The 14120-nt window shown below is 35.3% G+C and overlaps 1 protein-coding gene across 5 annotated transcripts in view; it reads left to right on the top strand.

Moving 5' to 3' along the window:
• Stv (BAG domain-containing protein starvin) overlaps positions 1-13488 on the top strand; it is a 65699-nt gene extending 52211 nt beyond the window's left edge. For 2 of the 5 annotated variants that reach the window (XR_013002651.1, XR_013002650.1), the window contains 2 exons: positions 6494-6741; positions 9887-10022. Coding sequence is in view for 2 of the 5 variants with exons in the window: in XM_076385398.1 (XP_076241513.1) it covers positions 9887-11998 (2112 nt within the window). In the remaining 3 variants the exon portion in view is untranslated. Of the gene's footprint in view, positions 1-6493; positions 6742-9886 lie in introns of all 5 variants that reach the window. The other 3 variants (XM_076385398.1, XM_076385400.1, XR_013002649.1) reach the window with 2 other exon arrangements.
• The last annotated feature ends 632 nt before the right edge of the window (positions 13489-14120 follow it).

The raw sequence follows: 14120 nt of genomic DNA, 5'->3' as shown, positions 1-14120 counted from the left end.
TGCCAAACTCTGGTATAAACCACAGTCTACAATGCTATAAAATCACAGTTCGCACTGTTTGTTTCCCTCGTTTTCTCTGTTTCATTGTGAACAATAGCAAATATGACGTAATGTTGAATCGTGGTTCCGTAAGTCCGTCGATTGTGAGTGTGCAATTTTCAGCTTGAGCGTAATTGGTTAAATAATACACACCAGGCCCACGCGTCTCCTATCTGACGTCATACGTGACGAGTAAAGATCCTCAAGTGTCTGTAATGAAGTTACGAAAAGGCGAGAAACATGAGGAATGCGTCTCGCAGCAACGTATGAATATTCAGTGGAGGGTGCAAAATGCATGCAATGCGATTGCAGTACTTATTGGTCGAGTTGTAATCGCGTAATAATTAACAGATTTCATAACGCGTCATGCTGAAAACATTTGCCATGTGAAAATTGTCTGATATCGTCTTAGAAATTTCTTTCAGAATAAATCAATTTTTATTGTGTTATTTAGCAATTATTCGATATAAAAGAGTCAGCTCCAATAACCATGACTTTATCATATGTCATCAAGGACACTCTTCTAACTTTAAAATTACGATTATAAAAATAAATAGGAAGAATGAGAATGATCGAGATAAATGTATTGTATCTAGTGATCGCATTCAAAATCCATTATTTGAAAGAAATGATGCTTTCTAGATGTTACCATGTATGTGTGATCTATCAAATGACGAAGATTCGAATTTCTATACTTTTTAACATTTTATCTTCGCGAGAATAATATCAATTTTGTGAACTTCACCTGAGGAAAGTGAGTCCAAAATTTGATTAATATTAACAGCAACTAATTTGAACTTCTTACACTGAATAACTGGAAGTGAAACCTAAGCTTATTTTTTGCAAGAAAACCTTACTAATACTTTGTTACTAATTTCATAAAAATGGAAGCCAACTTGCAGAACTTATATGAAAAGTTCGTTATTGCACATCTGTCTGACACATTCCCACCGAGTTTTGTTTGCTCATTTTCCTTAACCTTTTCGATACGGAGTAATAATATACAAAAGAAAGATTAAAGAATTTTTAAAAAACCAATTTCTAAGATAAAAATGTCACTCTGTTGGTGAATATTGTAACACACAGACCAGAACTGAGTAAAATTCTAATAAATACTGAAAAATAAGCTCACATTTTTCAATCGTACAAAGAAACAGACAGACCCAAAGAAGGTTGTCAGCTGGTCGCTGATTCAGAGAACAGATTCAAGCCTGTGGATACAAACAAATTCTTCCGAGTCATTCTTCACCGCGGCAGGCTAATTCTGAATGAGCCTCACAGTGGCTGTTAATAATCTTCTTTCCTTATTTAGCTCTCGATGTGAGCCGCGTGGACTCTTTTCAGTATAACAGAGAATCTCATTTGTGAGCTTTGTAATTCAAGTCAATTCCATATATGTATGTTTAATGAGACGGATAGGGATCAGGCTTGTTCATAAGGAAAGTTCGCTATGTATGAAACCGTCAGAAAACAGAGTGTGAACCTAAAGGACGGTGCATTGTGCGGGGTTAAAACGAAAGACAAAAGGAGCATCGACCTCTAATTGACTTTCAGCCATCTTGCACAGCTAAATTTGGGTACATCCTAGAAGAGAGCTTAGTTATTAATATAAAGTGGTCTGCATGTGCTTTAGGTAATTTTTATTGTACAACTATACATTGTGTTTCTTTTATCTTGCACATCTTAATATTTCCGTTATTTTTGCTGATACGAAAAAATGTGCCAAGAGAAACTTGTTTGGTTCGAAGTTAAGAATATCATGAACCATGTCTTTTTCTCTCAAGGTCATTTTCTTCCGAGTTTTGTAGGTCATCATGATTTTTTTTTACTCGTTAACATGTATTTCTTATAATGCAGCTTTATAGTGAACATCAAGACGAATTTAACGAAGTATGACAGCAGAAAACGTGAAGAAAAGAATTTTACATGCTCGCAAATAAAAATTTTTTACTCACAAGTAAAAATTTGTCCATGCCCGAAAATGTCTCAAAGCCAATTTACACCATTTTGAACCTTTATTGTAGAGTAAATTTAAAATAATTAATATAAGAATAAAATAATAAAATTTCTTGCTTATAGGAAACCAAAAATATAGAATTTTTCTACATTTTTAATTTAAAGGCCATGGTACTATAGTTCGTTGAATTCGTCTTGATATGTATTATAAAATTGCATCATAAAAAATACATGTTAACGTGCGAAAAAAATGATGATGACTTATAAAATTAGGAAGAAAATGACCTTGAGAGAAAAAACATGGATCATAATATTCACAATAAAACTGCTCTGACACACTTTTTCCTATCAGAAATAACGAAGCTATTAGAATGTACAAAATAAAAGAAACACCCTCTACAATATATCTCGTAAAAATCATTCAACATTATGTCAAAGTAAGATTTCACCACGTGTGTAAACTAATTTGTAATGATTCACACAGTAGAACATGTTTAAATCAACAAATTTTATTATCTGTATATTAAATATATTGTGCTTTCATCAATCCTAATACTATCAAAACTTACAAATGTATAAAATAAATGCTTTATATTGAAACAACATTTGCAGACAAAATTGATATAGAATCCACAGAAAGTTTATATTTTATAAGTTGTGTAATTTGTCGTCGCATGACAAAAGAAGGTAGTAGTACTACTTTTATTGTACAAGATGGCTGAAAACTGTGTTCCAATACCTACTTCTAGTAAAACTCTTACTCTGCATTTGAAACTACAGTTCAGAGGTGCGTCCTCTAGGTCCACGGAGCAGACTGACGCTCCTTATTTAGCTTTTCAATACGCGCCACAGCTTGTTCTTCCGGTGCCTTCGCGAGACAGAGAAAGTAGAAGTTTACGATCAGTATAGTAGACATCGCAGGATGAATAAGTAGTCTGTTAATCTGGAAATACATACCATTTATCTATTGTTAATAAAAAGAAATGCACCTATAGTAGCGGACAAAAGAATGTTTAAAAGGTAAAGAAAGAAAAGACAACTTTACAACGAAGAAATACATATGGAGTATTTATGTTCTAAGAAGTAAAGATGTACCCTAGACTAGGTATGCATTACAGTTATGGGATAAAACATTAGGCACTGAAGTTACTAATGTTCTACCTTTAAACTTCTTTTGTCCCTTGCTATACATTTATTATTCTCGTATATAAGTATGTATAATATACTCACACGTACCACTACCGTGTATAAGTATTTGAACACTTTCGTATTATGGAAAATACACAAAGTACACTTCAACTAAAATTCTATAGTAGGTATAGTTTTGATTGCAGACCTTATCTCAAGCTATTATTGTACCTACAATGTTTACAAACGCTGGTAAGAATAACATTTGATGGTGAATAGGTCTAAATAAAAAAGTGTATTTCATGCATTTCTAATAATGTAAAGTTGTCCAAATACTTATGCACGGTAATGTATATTAGGTACTGCTTATTAATTCTTCAGCAATAGAGACTCCATGTTATAAGTACCTATGTGTAATACTGACTTCCATTTTTGTCTACTTTACTATCAAATGCATATAGCATGGACTGTACTTATACAGTTCTGTTTAGGAGGACTTTTCTAAATAATTACATATCCAGTAATTATAAAATGTATATTTACCTACTAATTAAATTAAAAAACACAAGTTTTCTGATAATATAATTTTCATTTACGTTTCCACAATGCTTTTGCAAACTAAAATGCTGAAGAAACAGAAGTTATTTCATAGATTCTGATGCTATTAATCGTATTATTGAAACTATTTCTATCCTTTCACGGAAGTAGATACAAAAAAACAGCAACCAAGGAAAAAGGTAAAGACACAGTAATTTTGGACCTGAAAGTGATCGAATCGTTTTCAGTTTTGCGTGGACGAGAGTTGCAGAAAGCTACTGCTTTCGCTACCTTTTAAAGGTGCTACACACACGATTCTCGATTTCCTCTTATGAATTACACGGCACTGTTAATGTTACGTTAAAAAGAAGTCTACCTAGTCTTTTAATCCGCTGTGCTGTCTGCTCTCCAATTTTGTATGCTTCGCGAGTTTCTCGTAGATCATCAATCGTCTCGTGACGCCCACTGAATGAATTCCTTGTCGCCGTTCACGATTTTTCTTTCCTTGTAAATGAATCAAAAGTATTTCACAACGATTTCAATAACACTCTGGAAGAATACTTAGACTCTGGGATATGTAGTACCGCTTCAAGGCTCATTTTTACGTTGACGGGCCAAGCATGAAGCAAATTTGGAACGAGTTTTGTCATTATTGTGTTCATTAGTTCATTACTTTAGATTACTCATTATGAAATATGTGTAACACCTATAAGAATTGATCGTTAGAGCAAAAAAGCTGAGAGTGGAAACATTTAGCATTATCCTTATTTTATAGTTACAATTAGGGTCTATATACATATTTTGGATCTGAGAAGTAGTACCTAGTAAAAAAAGTATCAACTAGTAAGAAAGTACCAAATGCACTCAAGATGCACAAATATGTAACATATCAAAAGTATAGTAGACATCACAATATTTAAAGAATGAAACAGGTTTTTATTCAGATTCTGTTTTTTAACCCTTATCAGACGTATGTCACCTTCCACGTGACATTGTACACTCAGATCTGAGAATCTAACGCCCGATAAGGGTTAAAATGTACTTATAAAAGTTTGTTTTTTACATAAAAATTCCTAGTCTAATGATGCTTTTAGTAATGCTTCCTCACTAATTCAGTTAGTTTCTCATTTTCCATTTTTTGAAATAAAATATAATCGAAGTGCGTATCATATTTTATTGTGAAGAGTACGAACGTTAGACGAGAACTGAATAAGTTCGCTGAAAAGCTATTACTAACGTAGAGGAAACTCGTTCGAGTGATTTTATTTTTTTCTGCATACATTACTACATTAGTGAACAATAGAAAATAGTGTCAAAACTTTATCGACACGTTCTTTGATTATACACTCGTTTCAAGTACAGCCCCTGCTTGGTCCCTTGATACGTGTATAGATGGACCTTGAACCAGTCATATTCTTCTTCACATGAAAAAAATTGGTCAGCAGATATTTGCTCCAATAAACGAACTTAACTGACAAAAGATAAATCACCATTTTTTTTCTTTTTCTTTTTTTTTTTTTTTAAATTATTGTTTCAACGGTGCATCGTGACGGCACATTTTTACTTGGTAATCATTGTTCAAATGAACATGAAAATTATATTATTATTATCATTTTATAAGTAACGAAAAATCATTTACACATATTATATTTTGATAATAATTTAAAAAAAAAAAAAAAAAAAACTGAATTTTTCGGGCTGGAAAATTTGTTTATATTTACCATACATTAATAATAGAAGCCTAAATACATAACCGTCGCATAAGATTTGAAGACATTGGGTCTTTGGATTTAATACTATTTGCAAATCAGTATTAGGTGCATGCATACTCATAATTGCTCATAATTGCAAGTGATATTTTGGCTTAGTGAACTTTCATTAAGTAACGGGAGTGCAGCCACTAATTAATTAGTGAGGCAGTATTAATGGAACAAAGTATAATCTAGAGAAAAATCTGCCGAAATTAATATTTTTCTTCCAATTTATCAGGCACGAGAGTTTCAACTAAATTTTGGAGTTAATAAGAGTAAATATAATGAAATCTGCTGTCAGGATAACCATTATATGACAAAAAATTATAAAATAGCGTTCATTGACAGAAAACATACTACAATTTCAGGGCAAACACATATGGACAGTTTTAGTCATTTAAAAGAATTGTATAATTCTTAGTTGAAATTAAGTTTGGCTGTATTTCCGAAAAGCTTCAGTGGCCGATCGGCACTAAATTTTGAAGAAGGGAGGAAGGAGGTTAGACCATAAAAATAAAATTTTGGCTTTGGGTATTTAATAGTTTTTGAGATATTAATAAGGAACTTTCGCCTATACAGATGTTACTAATACAACTGTCTTTGCTGTAGTAGTCGTTGTCAAGTGTCGAGCAGTCGACGGTACAATAGCAATGTTGACCTCATCTTAATATTAATCAAAAAAGGGAGCGCTGGTAACCCCTCCCCATAATAGTGGAGTGGATTCAACTTGTTCTGAGGTTTTAAAAAAAAAATAAAATAATTTGTACATATTTGTACATTACAATACATTGAATTTTCAATTTCGGAAAATTTGTTATTAATATAACGGAAACTATTAAATACCCAAAGATAAAATGTTATATTTTGCATCTACCCCCTCTTCTTTCTTTTCGGCTCAAATTCACCCGAACAGGACGAGCAGATTACAAACCCATAAGAAAGCCTTTTATAAATCAAGTGAAAAAAAAATATTGATGTATGATTTCGACATCGTAAAGGGTATTATGAGAAAATAATATCCTTCTGTAAGTTCTCGTGACGAGGAACACGATAATAATTAGCAATCACCTGTCGTGTTATAGGTCAAAAGGATAAGTCGACCATTGGAGCTCTAAGCAAATAAAGGAGCAGTGTAGAAGTTTGCTTTGGAACATTGTTTCAGAATTACTGTTGTCTTGTATCGTCACGGTTCACGCTTAAAAATAGAATTTATCTGAAAAGAAGTCCGTTCAGGATCTCCAAACAATTATTATTTGTGGTCGGAGTCCACGAAGCGTTGACCGTATTATCCTCACGTGGATGAGCAGGAGGAACACGAAAAGTTGCAAAGGTACCATTTATATACGCGATGTGTCCGTCCCTATATTTAGTTTTTTTCGTGACGTAAAGCCAGCAATAGACTGCGTCACGAGCGAAACATCCACCTACATTACATTCTATGCGAAACGATATAAATTGCTAGTACAAATTTACGCATTCGAATCGTTCCCTTCGACGCAATAGAAACGCGAAACTGCATCATTCTCGTTGCATTCCTGTCACCCGTTCACGTATAGTGATTCTCATTGATATTCGAGCGCTTGTATAATTTTAATTATGCAAGCTCTGTATTTTCAATACATGTAGAGTTATTTCAATGTGTAACGAGCAATTAAAATATACTGTAACATATTACAGCATAGTACATATTTAGATTATCCAAAAGGAGAGTTAGCGTTGACTTGTTACGTAATATTGTTTAAATATTAGAAGATACGTCGAAGAAGTGCAAATTTTAATATTAGACAAATGTTCGGATACTCACAAACTTAAATACTAAATTAAAATGATATTTTTGTAATGGCATGACAACACTCTATAAAATGAACTAAAGTTTAATAGTATAGTTATTAGATTTTTTACATAAAGAAAAACCAAAATGTCAAACGTTTAAAACGTGTTAGTAAACAAAAGCGATATCGAATCAAATCCTGTATTTTCGTAAAAATATCTTTATTTTAATTTAATAAGTTTAATTTGCAGTTTAATTTATTTTAATTTAATAAGTTTTATTTGTCTAAATACGTACTTCTTTTATGTAAAAACAATTCAACAAATTTTATATAAATAAATCAATTGTTCTTATATTTACTTTCCTTAAATATCGAGCTATTATATGATATAATACAGTATTGTTACTGGTTTTATATTTATTTCAAATATAAAGCCTAAGTCGGTTTCCCACGGCGCGGAATTCGCAGAGTCGCGTGCCATGAGAAGAGCAAAGCTCGTAATGGCTCGTGAATGATGTGGCTAGGCTTGTGCTTCCCATCACTTGTCGGTAAATGTAGCAGGAGTCAAAGAAAAGAAGTGGACTCTGCTCTGCTTGGTTCTGCTCAACGAATACCTCTGCTGATCCAAAAAGGAGTTCGTTTAGGTTCAACAAGCCAAAGCGAGATTCGAGATTCAGCAAGCTATAAGGAAGGTGGAGACTTGCAGATTCGAACTCGTACACCCAGCTCAGACGATTCTGGCTGCATCTACACTCATTCTTCATCTCTCTTTCTCTTACGTGAGAGCTACTGAGGCAGGAAGAATGAGTGAGAGAATGTCGGTGTGACCAAAATCGTTTGAATTGTCTGTATAAGCTTCTATAAGCGAAGTCAAGTTTGCTGAATCACCCCCTGTGATAATTTGAAGTAAATAATTTGAAGTTTGGTTTTAGTACTCTAAATTTATAGTTAAAGTAATTATTTTTCTACTTAGAACATAGAAAAAGTAAATAGTCCTACTTGTATTCAATGATTTTAATACTCTTTAAGATTACACACACTTCTTCGTTATAAGATAGTTGTGCAACGTAGGTCTAAAATCTGTTGCTGTAAGACTAACGAAATAATCTTAGAAAACGATTCCAAATTTTTGGTTGATAGCATATATAGCACTTATGATATTGGATATGAAAATGGCGTACCTATAATTACTTTTCGATTTACAATTGTAAATGCACTGGAAGAGTTTCTGGTGATTCAGAAAATAGGTTAAGTTTTTAATGTGCCAGAAGCTACGTTTGTGTAATAACCAATTTAGTTTAGTTTACTTTTGACTACGCAGTGAGTGTTGCTCTGTGCTGATAGTTCTGTGGCTCTCTGTGGATAATGTACATATTCTTCACTGTGCATGGCTTAATACGTTTTTGAACCGCAATGAGAAAGCAGATATGTAAACTCAATCATGTTTTCACGCTAGTTCGTATCGCCCACATTTTCAGTAATAGGTCATCATCATCTTTGACTTTCGAGAAAGTTTCGTCATACAAATTGAAGTTACGTTGACTTGCTTAGGTCATGAATTTCATGCTTCACCTCTTTGAATCAGCTTTTTTAGATTTAGGACATCGTCCAACATTTAAACAGGCTTTCGAATTTATGTATAACTGGTCGCTTTGATTTACTGAAAAGCTCGATGTAAATATTGTAGCTTAGAAATCTATAGATTTAGAACAGGCTTTGACATGGAAAAATAAAAATTAGTGGATTCTTTGAAATGAGAATGATGGAAGGTTAAACATTGCAAAGTACAACATTTTGATTTTGGTAAACAGCGTTTAATAAGAGTAGAAACTGTTAGTTACTCTAACGATAAGTGGGAAAAAATGCACTCGCAACACCCTCATTCTCGTTCATCGATCCAAGTAAAGAGTTTTCCAATAAGAGCTACCGAATGTTTGTTTTAACCTATTCAATCTAAACTACGAGTCAGACTAGCAATAAATAGCCTGGACTGCGGACTACTTGAAGGCTGAATGGGTTAAATAAAGCACATTTAATTTAAACAAATTTTAAAAGCTTTTATTTTTACACGTAGTGTGATCAATTACAATCATATGTAATATCAAAATGGCTACTGTAGCACTGTTTCCACAGTGCTACCCTTTTGTCTATGTTCCTAATCACACTTTGACATAATTATGGTTCCAATATTTAATTTTTCCAACTCATTGATGGTTTGCAGATTGTTGGCCATCCTTAGATTAGACCTTTGTCTACTGTCGGATACGGAATTCTTTCAGGAAATAGTACTGTTCATTTGCCACTAAGATTGTGTGATTTAATTCTGCTGAACAATTTTCTTTGGTTACGTCAGAGAACAAATGTATGCCAAAAATTCGCAAATCATTGACAAACTCGAAACAGAAATTTGATGTATCACTGGCGTGATTAAGCCACAATTATCTGAAAATGTTATAAAAAATTTAGATAGAGTAACATCATGCAGAAACAATTGCAATAGCCATTTGGCCGATAGTGTACATTACTATATATAATTGTAATCGATCATACTAGGTATGACAGTAAAGAGCTTCAAAATTTTGAAAAGTTAAGTACGTTTAATTGAAAAAAAAAAAAACACATTTGATAACTTATTGAAGATTTTTTATATGCAGTAATAACTTGAACAACATTGCTTAACTTTGAATGTTCTCTCTTTTCCAGGGATTTCCGTTCGACGACGAAGGTTTCGGACGAAGAAGCGATATCCGCGCTCATTTAGACGATTTAGCTGCTCGCCACCCAGAATTTGCGGATCACCTTCTAGGACCGCCCTGGGGGGACATACCGTTCCAGAGTTCCTTCCGAAACAGAAATCGCAACTCTGGGAACAGCGGGAACAACAGCTACCAAGGCTACTCTGACGAGGACGCGAGAAGTCAGGCAAGCGGAAGCAGCGCTGCCAGTGGAGCTAGTGGTGTTAGCTCTCACGGTGAACCGGAAAACAGTTACAACCAGCAGGACAACAGAGGAACACAGAACATCGAGCAAGGCACAAGGAGAAGTCAAATTCCGCAATACGGGCTGCGCAACACAGTGGACATAGGCCAACATCATCACAACATGGAGAATTTAGATAAAGGGAATCGTGGACAGCGTTCTATGTCTGCCCCACCTGAAAACAGACAGTCGTTTAACCAACCACAGCCACAGCAACCAGAACAACAGCAGCAACCACAGGGACAAAGATATGTCTCTAGAATAGATATAACGCCACAGCACAATCAGCCTCCATCACAGCAGCAGCAACAGGCTCAGCAACCTCAGCAGCCTCAGCAGCAGCAACAGCAACCACAACAGAAACCTCCCCAGCAGCAAAGTAATGTCAGACATATACCTATATTCGTGGAGGGTAGAGACGAGCCTGTGTTACCAAGAAGCTTCGACGAGCCACATTTCAGAAGAGAACCTTCGCCCACACACTTCCATGCACCTCCTCCTTCCTTCCAAAGGTCGTCGCCTTTCGGGCAACCACCCTTTGGAAGGACCCACCAGTGGTCACCACACTTCCAAGAACCATTTTACCCGCCCTCTGGTCCTTTTGAGCATCCCTCTCGTCGACAGCAGCAAACTCATGGTTTTCAGCATCCTAGGCAACAACAGTTTACCGAGAAAGTTAATCATCCTCAGCAGCAGTACACTGAAAGACAGCCTCCACAGCAGCATTATGAACAACCAAAGCAGCAACAGAGGCAGCAACAGCCACCACCACAACAACAACAACAGCAGCAGCAGCAACAACAGCAACAAGAACCACCGAAACCACCTCCTAAGCCTACCGTTCCAAAAGATCCTTTAGAGAGGGTAGCCCTCGTTCAAAAGGAAGTAGATTCACTAGCCGAGCAGGTGAAACAGTACACTGGTAATTCGAGAACAGACAAACAGTATATTTACCTCGACGAAATGCTGACTAGAGAATTAATCAAGTTAGACGATATTGAGACAGAGGGCAGAGAAAACGTGCGACAGGCGCGTAAGAACGCTATAAGAACCATACAAGAAACTATCAGTTTGTTAGAGTCAAAGGCAGCTTTACCCTCGCAGCAAGCATCTCCTGAGGAATCAGAGAAACAGGAAAGTGAAATGCCTAACGATGCAAAAGAGGATGGACATACTGAATCCATGGATGTCGATCAGAAAACTGAACAGACACAAAACCAGGAACCAATTCCCTTACCACCTTCATCTCCAACAAAAAATCCACAAGAAGAAGTTCTCACTGTAGATTCAAAGGATACTGCCAATGAGCCGGCCGCGACTCAACAGCAGCAAGCCAACCAGGGTTCTGGCGAACCTATGGATGTTGCCCCTCCGAAGAAAACGGAACATGCATCGATGGAACTGCACCAGAACTTGGAACATGGAAACGTAGCTGAAGAGAAAAAGGAAGAAAACGTGGGTGAAGAGCAAAAGGCAGAGAATGCTACTGCGGAAAAGAAGGTAGAAAATGTTCCTAAGGAAGCAGAAGAGAAGAAAGAAGGAGAAGAGAAAAAACTAGACATTTCTGAGAAGCCAGACGGTACTCCTCAAGAGAAAGCAGAGAACGCATCAGAGGACAAGAAAGTTGAGAACGAATGTCAGGATAAGTGCGAGATCAAGCAGCCCTCAGAGGAACAGCAACAGAAAACAGCAGAGGAGAAAATGGAAGTGGACAGCGAGGTGAAGAAGTCGCCGAAGACACCTAAGAAGACGAAGAAGTCGAAGAAGCAGGCTCCAGTCTCCGACAAACCCATACCATTGCCAGCTCCCGAGAGTACTGAGACAAACGCAAAGTAAAAATGAGAGCAGGAGGACACGGAAAGTTTTGTAACGTCCCGACTTAGTGGTGTCTGGCTTGGAAACCACTTGACGAAAGCGAAGAGAGATTCGTTTCAGGGAAGTCACGAGTGCCTCCTGCTCGCATGCTAAGTTTTCCTTTATCCTTGGTGCAGGATCGCGATACGTCGTAGATCGACGTGTCGGCACCAACGAGGAAACATTCTCTTTTCTAAGCTCTCGCTTCGCTACTTCCTCGCCCGTATTTGTCAATCGTTTATACGACGAAATTATGTTCAGAGACGCGTGAGGCGAACAACGAATACGTTTTCTTCTTCCTGTCTTCTTTTTTTTGTTTTTTTTTTTTTTTCATGTTAAACTCTCCGTGGCACGCGTTGCTGTATTTGCATTTGGGCGAGGCTGCTGTACTTTTTTCATCCAGAGTCCGTCGAATGAGATAGAATACTCACGAGATTATATTAGAAAGAGTCTATTGAAATAAATGTCTTTTTTTCTTCTTTTTTAAATTAGTAACATTATTTATTGGACATTTTCTTCCTTTTATCAGTTAAACAAGTATAAAAGGAAGAAAACAGGATAATTAAAAATTGTTCTATGAGAACACAGGATCGACACCTAGTGTCTTTTATTGTCAAGACTGACCCTGTCGGTATTGATAATAAATAAGTGAATTTGAACACTGGATACGCGTTGTTAGGCGTCAGAAACGAATTTTCAATCGACGGAACGCGTCAGTTTCTAGTATTACAACGCACGGCCTGATTAAAAACAAGAGAACTTTATTAATAATAATATTATTATTTATAATTTATTGTACGTCTGCTGGAACGATGATAGACGCGAATCTCGTGCGCTGAACATACATATATAAATATATATATTCATATATATATTATATGCACGTCGGTGTTCAATGCCGAGAACACGTGTGTGTATGTGTGTATACGAATCGTGTACATATTAGGGATTGTATGTGTTCGTTCGCCATCGTAATAAATGATGCATCCCGTTCATTGTTCTATTTTATATGACACTGTTGCTTTGAGTATCTAAACGTTGTTTATGGAATTTCGTCTATGAAAAAAATCCGTGCAATTTTTGTTTCCTTTTCAGTTTTTCTTTTTTATTTTAGCGTAACAAAGAATGGGGTGCATTATTTTATGGTTCCTTGTTCAGGGTGATGCTCATTATTATGTATTTTTGTCTATTGTTTCTTTTTTTTTCTCTTCCCTTTCCTCTTCTGTATGATATTGTTTACGTATCTACGTAGAAATCATGTGCTTTCAAGCCAGAAATTTTGTATTTTTTTCTGACGAGAAATATGCTGTATATGTGACTGAGAGCACCTTAGTGGATGGGAGATAGCGTGAAAGAAAAAAAATATGAACGAATGAATAGCTAGTCTAAAGACAGAAAAGTACGGTGAGAATGTAACTATTTTATGAAAAAACATCATTCAATGGAAATACAGTCTGGTCTTTGGATCGTAACACTGGGCCTCGTTTGTATCCCTGTATTCAACTAATTGAATTATATTGATGAATTTTATAAATTTAAAAACCGTCGTTGAACAGAATTATTTAAATACAAGTACTTCACACTATAATTTAGCAAAGATTTAAAAATACAAAGTACATTATTTTTAAAAGCGTTGAAATTTTTGCCACTTTAGTCATTTTTATTTTTAATTTCAGTTCTCTTACTATCTAACCTTAATCTTTTTCTTGGAGATTGCAACAAAGCAAAATTTTTATTTTCCTACAAATTCTGCGCATACAAAAATAGCTCATATCGCAAAAATGAAAGTCATAAGTCTGTGCGGTGACACAGCAAACTAAAAATGTCACCACTTTACAAAGCCGCTATATTCTTGAAAAAATTTGATGATTTTCAAAATATCATTGAAGTAACTGGTAATATAATATCTTTTATCCCAGTAATTAATTGAGATAATTTGGCAAATAATACAAGAAATAATATGTTAAAAAAAAGTTTGCAGTAAAAAATATAAAAAATCGAAAGCCCAAAAAGACTGATACAAAACGTTTTTAAGAATAATTCACTTGTTGGTATTACTCATTGTAAAGTATGAACACCTCATCAATGCTGCCTGCAAAGAATT

Source organism: Calliopsis andreniformis, chromosome 9, assembly GCF_051401765.1.
Source record: "Calliopsis andreniformis isolate RMS-2024a chromosome 9, iyCalAndr_principal, whole genome shotgun sequence".
NCBI classification, from domain to species: domain Eukaryota; kingdom Metazoa; phylum Arthropoda; class Insecta; order Hymenoptera; family Andrenidae; genus Calliopsis; species Calliopsis andreniformis.
This window is presented reverse-complemented; position numbering and strand designations above follow the sequence as displayed.